The sequence below is a fragment of the Perkinsus marinus genome (assembly GCF_000006405.1).
Source record: "Perkinsus marinus ATCC 50983 genomic scaffold scf_1104296948840, whole genome shotgun sequence".
Taxonomy (NCBI): domain Eukaryota; phylum Perkinsozoa; order Perkinsida; family Perkinsidae; genus Perkinsus; species Perkinsus marinus.
The window spans coordinates 48,972-57,852 of record NW_003210043.1 but is presented as its reverse complement, the minus strand read 5'-3'; the positions used below and the strand labels follow the sequence as shown (position 1 = coordinate 57,852).

Genomic DNA, 8,881 nt, shown 5'->3' with positions numbered 1-8,881 from the left:
CATCAACGACTCGTGTGCCTCACAGCCTGTAGATGTAAAGTTATGAATCATATAGCGTCTGCACTTAGAGTTGCAATCTGTAACAAGCCACCCGAAATCGCGCATCAGAGCCAGCGTCGAGAGGTGAGGAGATCCAAAACCCGAGAGCAGGGATACACAGTAGAACATAACGCTTCTCTGTGAGCATACGGAGGGAATGGGCAATAGCAGATTGAGCTGTGAAGCTGACCATCCGACGAGCTATTTCGCGTGGACGTTGTCTAATTTGCTCAGTAATCACATTCACTGGCATCGAGCCGTTCTCACATGGCGATTCCAGCGAAGATTCGCGATCACATTATGCGGTTCGCATTCGCATGAACAGCTAATAGTATCAGCCTGATATTTCTCACAGGAATTTCTCTCACCTCATGTTGGCTCCAAGCTCATAATTCGTAAAACCCGCCTTCAATCTGCTGAATCCGAGCATCATCTCGATGGCTGGCTGGCGACGCAAGGAGAACGGCCAATCCACGGATCACGATGACTTACGAGGGATGCTCCATTTTCGATCAGACATCTGCAATCGCCAGAATCATGCCTGGATCTCTCGTGCTGAATGACTCTTGAATTGATCCGCAGTCACTCAAAAATGAAGATATTGAAACGAAGGCTTCATAAAGCGTGCATGAGCTAGCCTGAGATATCATCCAACAGCATGCCTCTCGTGAAGGCAGGACCGCTGTTAACGAAGTAGAGACCTCGTGCCCAGTAGGGTACCTCATCAGAAACTCTCGCGTGTGCCTAGGAGAGGAAACGAAAGAGCTATTGCGAAAACAGCATTACTCACAAAGTCTGCCTACCTCAAAACGGACCGTCCGACCATCAATCATCGGGGATGTTGTAATTTTCCGTTTGAGACGCGCCGAAGACGGTGAAATGAGCACATGGCACTCATCCAGCCAACCATCGAACACTTCAGGATGCCGACAGTGCAGTGCCTTCAATACAGCTAGGCGTCTATTACCATCCTAAGTGAAGCATTCAAGGAACACTCATGAGGCCACCTGAAGGCTTACTAGTGCCATCAACCGATCGCGCTCCACGACTAGCTGCAGAGGTTTGAGAGCGCCTTCCGACAAGGACTCTCTTCTCTCGGCAAGATTCTCGTACATGCGCCCCAGAGCCCGCCCTTCGGGTATCACGAAGAACGGTCTCAGTCGATCATGGCCAAAGTGTATATCGTCAACATGAGCCGAAATCCGTATGAAGGCGTCAGTCGAAGGAATCTCCCCATTTTCTCCATCATCCTCGAAGGCTGCAGCTTCGATGAGCTTGTATTTATACTTCCCATCATCACTGTCAAGGCAGCACTGTATTGGAGGGGGAACTGAAGGAACACAGCCATATGGACTTCTAGGTTCGGTATGCACAACACCATTTTGTTTTCTATCCAGAATTCCGATCTCGAAAACAATCATGGTCACCTAAGAAGCTCCGCTGCTGAGTAGCGACTGCTGGATTGTCAATGAGAGCCACGGAACAACCCCGTATAGCGCTGTGACACGCTCTACAATACCCCGCGATGCTCATCATTCGAACAGTAGTACGCGACAGCTGAGCGTCTGGTGGAACCTGACCGGATTCTCCCTGTGCTTACGACAGCTTCTCCTCACTACTCACCCAAACAGCGCTCGAAGGGGGAATTATTTTCGAACTCAATTTTGCCCGGCCCACCGCGGCAGTAGCACCGAGTTCCACCCCGCCGGCACTTAGAAGTATCCAGGAGAAGACGAATGTACATCGCTGATGGTCATTCGACCGAAATAGAGGCATCAGCTGAAGAGACTACAAGAGCCGTACGCAGGAGTAAGGAAGGCCTTTGTGATAATACTCACCCACACCATATACAGTAAAATGTCGAGAACGAATTTCTAAACGTTCGAATGAGTCAGTTTATTAGGAGTCCAGCGATAAGTCGACCTAAGATGCTCAACAGTCCCCTCGCGCGGTGGTCAACAGCAGATGCCTCACGCGGAGCCGCTGCTATCTAAAGCCCTCTAAGGCGATAGTTCGGTGGCAGTAACTCCACTTCCAGCCTCAAACAAGCCATCAACACCCCAACAAGAGGACATCCAGAGAACCCTTCCCTTGCCATTGACAAACTGAAACTCGGGAGAGTGCCTGTGAGACTTGACACAATAACTGTGGACCTCCCACTACAATGGTGACGATGATGGCCGAGGAACCCATTACAGATCGAGCAGGTCGAACGTCGTCGGACCTGAGCAACCGGTGAACTAACGGGAGGCGAGAGACCTTATAAGAGTCCTACCTGGACTTGGTCTGGTATAAGCGTCAGCAGATGAGGACCCATCCTCCTCTGAAATACCTCTCGGCTGTGCTTGGCTGAACGAAAAAGCGCCATGTACATGCGTGCATACCAAAGTGCTTTTACGTTCTGTCATCTCCCTGCAACAAGTCCTGTTGATAATCGTCACCAGTGTAGTCGTCTGTATCATGAACCTGCTCAGGCTAGTAACCCAAGCACCCGGGTTCGATTCCCCCCACCCTCATTCTGGTAATGAACTCCTCTGCTGGTAGATAAAACACACTCGACATGAGCCCAGTCTCGTCACATAGCTTCTTCAGCAGCTGCCGATGATACTGTCGCATATAAGCAGACTCCACCGGAGACCAAACCTATCACATGACCATTGCCCTTGTCCATGCCCCCTCCCCAAGAGAACACCTCTGGCTTGTCGCACAGCACGATCTGCTTGGCCAGCTCTGGGTCCGTACTAAGGAGCCTCCAATAAAGATACCCTCTGTCCCTCAGGTCTGGGTTATCGCTGTACTCTGTGCACATCTGGAGAACCTATAACCAGACTCGTGAATTAAGGACCACCACAGTGTCACCACGACCGACCTGTGTCACCATAGGCTCGCCGATACCAGGGCATTTGAGGAAAAGCTTCACAATAGCCGTCAATAACTGCAGTTGCACACTCACAGGCTCATCAGCGAAGAACTCCATAAATGTATTGAGGACCTGTCACCAACCAAGAAATACCATCAAGCCTAGCGGAGCGATGCAGCCAACATACCGTATCCACATTCTCTATATGCTCAGCATATTCTCCCAATATCCATATCATACTGGCCTTTGCCTCAGGCTGATCCAAGGACTCTAGGTTATCGCACAGTGCCGAAATCGCCTTCTCATATCTACCGAGACCACCCGCCAATATCCTACAGCCGACGGTACTATTCTGTGTCCAGATGATCAATCGTTGTAGATGGGGTCAATTACGGAGGGCGTAGGTTCAATACCGGGGTCGGACACGTGCGAAAAAATGCCATGATTTTTTTTTCGAAAATCGATTGCGGCCAGGGTCCACGTAATAGAACTTTATAAGAGGACCTTATATTCGAAATTCTAGCTTCACAGTCATTCTGTAGAAAAAGTTACCCCTGCACACGTACGTTCGGTCTCTAGATGGCGCGTACTGTATTAGAATGAACGCACAGGGAAGAACTACAGAGTCGATAACCCCTTTTTACTCTATATGATATTTCCGCAAGATATCAGCTACAACCACGACCGCCTCCTGTACCTGAACAACTCCACTCAAGTCGATAGCGCCCGTCCCAATGTCCACTGCTTACGACATGGTTGACCTTCATTTCGATGAGTTCGAGGAGAACAGGCATGGCCATTCTCGCTACGCCGTCCACTTCCACTGCTACTCGCCCAATCGCTCTGACCTGATCATCAGCTCTATCCACGATATTTCCTCGGTTCACCATAGTCGGAACCACAACTCACCGCTTTCCGAGAGAAATCGATATCAACATCAGCAGCATACTCCTTGAATTCTGACAGCACCTGTCGAGACCAATACACAAGACGAATTATCCGATCAGCACCAACCTGCTCAGCATTCTTCGGAGTGCACAGGCGTACCATCATATCCACTTTCTCTACCTTCAAGTACACAGGGTCCGTATATCTACCACGGAGCAACACGTCCCAGAGGGAAGGGAAGGAGAGCATAACGCCTACGACACATCCCTTCCAATAACACAATCAATTCACCCCCACATTCAAGGGCCCTATCGGACATACCCATAAACGTGAGCTCAGCCGAGCACAGTCCTATGCCGATTCCCATTCACAATAGCGTGGCTATGATCGAGAACACCCACCCCCTGGAAGGCCCAGAGGTACTACCGACAAAAGAAGACCTTCACATCACTGTTCATGACCTGGGGATATCTCTGTACTATCAAATTGAGGTTACGAATTGCAACATACCTAAAGATACACCCCATCGCACCGCGAAGATTTCACTCCGTGCAACACAGACAGGAAGCCTACTGAATCTCCGGTGGGTTAGATAGGAGGGACACTAGGGGTGGATGCAGCTTCTTCACCACTTGTTTCACAAAGTCGGCATTCTCTGTCACCTTGTCCAAGTCGGACATGATCACTGAGGCACACGATGTGACAGAGGTGTGGTATGCACGCATGCCCACTCACCCCTCATCGCTGCCATAACAACTGCTGGGTTAGCATGCGACAGTCGTGCCGTGACACGTTCGATAACCCCTTCCGCATCTTGCGAACCTAACCTCTAGATACCCCAAGATACCCCAACCTCATCCCTTCCCTACCATTGGGTTCATACAGTGCAATGCCGTCCAGAAGCATCACCTGCCCCCATTCAGTGCACTCATTCAGAGCTGAAAAGACCAGCAGGAATCCCGTCCTACTACTACTACTACTACTACTACTACTGCCCGCCACCCTACTACCTGATAGAAGCTTCTCCACCATCCTTGAGTTCATGCCCAAAACCGATGGGTCCTCCTTGCTCTCCGATAGCTCCAAAAGGCTCGCCACAGCATTAGCCACGACCACTGGGTTCCTGACAATGCGGATAACCGGCGATCGAATGGCCGTCACTGCGCCCTGAAATTCCGAGCCCCTCGTCACCTGTCGCCTGTCATGTCCCTCAGGACCTCTATGAAGCCTTGATCCTCTACGACTTCCGGATTTATCTGATACCGACTCAAGTTCGATCCCTTCCTCTGTTCGCCATCGCATACTACCTCCCACACTTTCGAAACACATATGGCAGCAGTCTTCCGCACATACGGGTCTTGGTCGCGGCAGCACCGTCGTAGAGGCTCCAGCAAATACCTGCGATATGAGCGTCACGCGCCCCGAAACTCCACCGTGCTCCCGCCTCACTCGCAAATCTGGTCAAGTCGGATACACCCCATCGTCCGTAAAGCGAGGGCACGGATAAGTGGGTTCGGATCACCTGAATGGCCACGCACGTTGAAGACCATTTGATACGATTTCGAGAAGGAGTGGTATGAACTATTGACCGGGAGTCATAAAGACCGAGAGACTTCTCCCAGTACCCGCGTCCTTCATAAAAGTATTAACAGCAAGCACGGCCAGCTCGGGTTGGGTCTTCGCATAATTGAGAACCTGTTCACACAAAAGGTATCTTAGGTCGAATCACGTAAGATACGGAAGTGGTACATATAGATACACAAGTTTCTTGATCTCCATCTGGTTCGACTGCATACATTGTACCATGTCCGGAAAGAGGCTGGAGACATCCTTTCCTAAGGTCATACTCGCTATGACCTGATAATAGAGAAGTGTAGGCCTGTTCAGGAGTTAGTCGACAAAGCCGAGCCATGTGTATTATATTGAGAGCCCTCTCAATGAGAGCTCAGCTAATTAGAAGGCACTAGTGCTGGGATGGAACCCGGGTGGTCAGCATAGAGACTCAGCGACCTTCCCAACTGACCTACCCGCTTGATAGCATCTTTCTGCTTATGTTTATCATGACTGTGCAACTCCTCCTTCATCTCATGTATCTCACTTCTCTTATTAGCATGGAAATACCGACCCTCCTTCTTTTTCAGGACCTGCCATCGCTACCTCTACCTCTACCTCTCTACCATACCCTTACCCACCTTGGGCACTGCAGCCGACATCTTGCTCTGAAGGTGTTGGAGGCTCTTTAGATTCAACGAGCTCATCGCAAACCCAACTCACAAAGAGAAAAAACTACAATAACATTTACTGTCGTCTCCACTTCTTAACACACTGAACACAAGCCTTATTTCAAACGTTCGAAACTGCGTACGAAAAGCTCTCCCGATGACATTTTTTTCTCTCCTGTGTGTATAACCGCGCCACAAACTTCCTGATAGTAAATGTTGCCTATCGAGTACTCATTTACTACGTTAGACAGCGCCAGTGGGACTTCCTTCTTGGAATTTTTTTCTGACAGCGTCGACCGAAAGCTCAGCTTCGTGTCTGCAGAACTTCCAATTTGATATTTCAGACCATCGGTTTCGTCGTCATTAGTGGTAGCCTCAGTTGAAGGTCCTTGGATACTCGGCCAGAAAAAGATCAAGCGCTCACCGACTTAATACTACTAGCAAGTTGAGGATGTCAAAGTGCTGGAAATGTGTCTACATACCTTGCGTAGAAAATCGATTACCTGGGCGCGCGAGATCTCCGCTGTCGTAGAAAGGATAAGAGGTTTAGCGTAGCTGTGGCACCATAGCAGCCTACTTTTGCGTGTATTTTCGACTGGCAAATTGTCGGATAGGAGTTTCCTATGAGATAACCTTATGCGCTACTGAACGCTCACGTTGCGCACAGCGAAGAATTTACTTTGTCGGTTGGATAAGCGTTGGGCAATTTTGTGGCGTGTGACTATCCGAAGTGTCCTTGGCTGAGCTTAATAGCGGCGTTCACTGTGCGAGTGGGCGAGTATCTTGGGTTCAAGGATGCGAGATACAGAATAGGTCCGGATTTGTGCCATCAATTCAGTCGATTTTCTTAGACTAGGATGATTTCCAGCACCCAGGCATTCGCTAACGCTGCCGCCGCGGCCGATAAGATCAAAAATGTCCACTTGAAAGAGCTTATGGCTGATGAAGGTGAGGGCGATGATTAACCCTTGTCGTGGAAGTTATTCTTCATGTCTTCTCAGAGCGCAACAAGTCCATGTTCGTGACCCCTTCCGACTTAAAGGGTGTGACCTTGGACTATTCCAGAGAGCGCCTCAACGATGCTTCCCGCAAGGCTCTGTTTGACTTGGCCGAGGAGGCTCATCTCGATCAGAAGATCGAAGATATGTTCAATGGTGAGGAAGGTTGAGGTGTCTCTTCTGGTGTGGATGGGGTTTCCTTTATAGGTGTTAAGATTAACACCACTGAGAAGAGGGCTGTCCTTCATACCGCCTTGAGAGCTCCTCGTGGTAGTAAGGTCATGGTTGATGGTAAGAATGTCATCGAGGATGTTTGGGTAATAGGGGGAGTTCACGGTTGCCTATCTCGAGGTATATGGTTCTATCCTCTCATTGCCCATTTTAACCTCTTTTTTTATATCATTCTCGTCTCAATTTCAGAGAGTTTTGGACCAGATCAAGAACTACTCCGACAAGATCCGCTCCGGCGAGCACCGTGGTGTGACCGGAAAGCTCCTCAAGAACGTCGTCGCTGTCGGCATTGGCGGTTCCTATCTCGGTAGTGTTGTCCACTGGGACCTTGGCTCTATCGCGTATTTTCTATGTCAGGTCCCGAGTTCGTCTTTGAGGCTCTTCGTACCGACCCTGTGGCAAAGAAAGCCGCTGAGGGAAGGACCACTAAGTTCCTAGCCAACGTCGATCCTATCGATGTTGAGAGAGCCCTCGATGGTCTCAACGCTGAGGAGACTCTCCTTGTCGTCATCTCCAAGACCTTCACCACTGCCGAGACCATGCTCAATGCGAAGACTGTTCGCCAGTGGCTCTTCGACAACCTCGGCAAGTCCCCTGAAGTTGTCAGCAAGCATGTCTGCGCATGCTCAACCGCCTTGGAGTTGACCAAGGAGTTTGGTATCGATGACGAGAACGTCTTTGCCTTCTGGGACTGGGTCGGAGGCCGTTACTCTGTCAGCTCTGCTGTTGGCTGTCTTCCTCTCGCCCTTCAGTACGGCTTCGAGCAGGTTAACCAATTCCTTCAGGGTAATGCCTATGTCCCATCTGGAAAGATTCCCATGTTACAGTGTTTAGGTGCTCATTTGATGGACGAGCATTTCCGCAATACTAAGGATCTCAGTCAGAACATCCCAGCTCTGATGGGCCTTATTGCCGTCTGGAACCGCACGTTCCTCGGTGCCTCGTCCACGGCCATTCTCCCCTACTGCCAGGCCTTGGTGAGGTTTGTTGCTCACATTCAACAGCTTGATATGGAGAGCAACGGCAAGCGAGTAACTCTCAACGGCCACACTGTGGATTTCAGCACTGGTAATTACGACACATCTCCATTATTCGTTGTATCATATTAACAACAGGTATGGTCCATTTCGGTGAGCCCGGCACTAACGGCCAACATTCCTTCTACCAGGAGCTTCATCAAGGCACCACTATTGTGCCTAGCGAGTTCATTGGGTTCGCCAAGTCGCAGAATCCCATCAAACTTGCCGGCGAGCCCGTCAGCAACCACGATGAGCTCATGTCTAACTTCTTCGCCCAACCCGATGCTCTCGCCTTCGGCAAGGGCTATGACCAGCTCGAGAAGGAGGGGGTGAGTTGAAAGATGTGTGGTATGTGCGAATTTGAAGTAATCAGGTCCCTGCTGAGTTGATGGACCATAAGTTCTTCCCCGGCAACCGTCCCTCATTGTCTCTCCTCTTCCCTGGCACATGCAACGCTACCTCTGCTGGTGCCCTCCTTGCGGCCTATGAGCATCGTACTATGGTCCAAGCAGCCATCTGGGGTACCAACTGCTTCGACCAGTGGGGAGTGGAATTGGTAAGCTACCATGTAGTTGGTATACTCTTATCGCGATTTTTCTCAGGGTAAGGTCTTGGCCAAATCAG

At 50.1% G+C, this 8,881-nt stretch overlaps 3 protein-coding genes across 3 annotated transcripts in view; 1 reads left to right on the top strand and 2 right to left on the bottom strand.

Moving 5' to 3' along the window:
• Positions 1-1,058: 1,058 nt before the first annotated feature.
• On the bottom strand, positions 1,059-1,369 carry Pmar_PMAR007773 (hypothetical protein; the record flags this gene model as incomplete). Its single annotated transcript, XM_002778524.1, has 1 exon — positions 1,059-1,369. A coding segment is annotated over one exon (311 nt), but the record flags the coding sequence as incomplete, so codon positions are not given.
• A 1,245-nt stretch (positions 1,370-2,614) lies between these two features.
• Pmar_PMAR007772 (AP-2 complex subunit beta-1, putative) lies at positions 2,615-6,000 on the bottom strand (the record flags this gene model as incomplete). Its single annotated transcript, XM_002778523.1, has 19 exons — positions 2,615-2,857; positions 2,909-3,031; positions 3,087-3,207; positions 3,544-3,596; positions 3,649-3,747; positions 3,809-3,868; positions 3,914-3,992; positions 4,214-4,297; positions 4,361-4,472; positions 4,523-4,609; positions 4,657-4,725; positions 4,798-4,910; positions 4,979-5,043; positions 5,095-5,185; positions 5,237-5,309; positions 5,413-5,482; positions 5,537-5,644; positions 5,815-5,931; positions 5,980-6,000. 19 exons carry the CDS (start codon positions 5,998-6,000, stop codon positions 2,615-2,617), a joined length of 1,788 nt encoding a protein of 595 aa, XP_002778569.1.
• An 866-nt stretch (positions 6,001-6,866) lies between these two features.
• The window catches only part of Pmar_PMAR007771 (glucose-6-phosphate isomerase, putative), a gene marked incomplete at both ends in the record, with an annotated part of 2,272 nt that continues 257 nt past the window's right edge, over positions 6,867-8,881 (top strand). Inside the window, 9 exons of the mRNA XM_002778522.1 lie at positions 6,867-6,957; positions 7,011-7,163; positions 7,215-7,324; positions 7,428-7,545; positions 7,596-8,024; positions 8,073-8,306; positions 8,354-8,586; positions 8,631-8,813; positions 8,860-8,881. Coding sequence (XP_002778568.1) covers positions 6,867-6,957; positions 7,011-7,163; positions 7,215-7,324; positions 7,428-7,545; positions 7,596-8,024; positions 8,073-8,306; positions 8,354-8,586; positions 8,631-8,813; positions 8,860-8,881 — 1,573 coding nt within the window. The remainder of the gene's footprint in view (positions 6,958-7,010; positions 7,164-7,214; positions 7,325-7,427; positions 7,546-7,595; positions 8,025-8,072; positions 8,307-8,353; positions 8,587-8,630; positions 8,814-8,859) is intronic.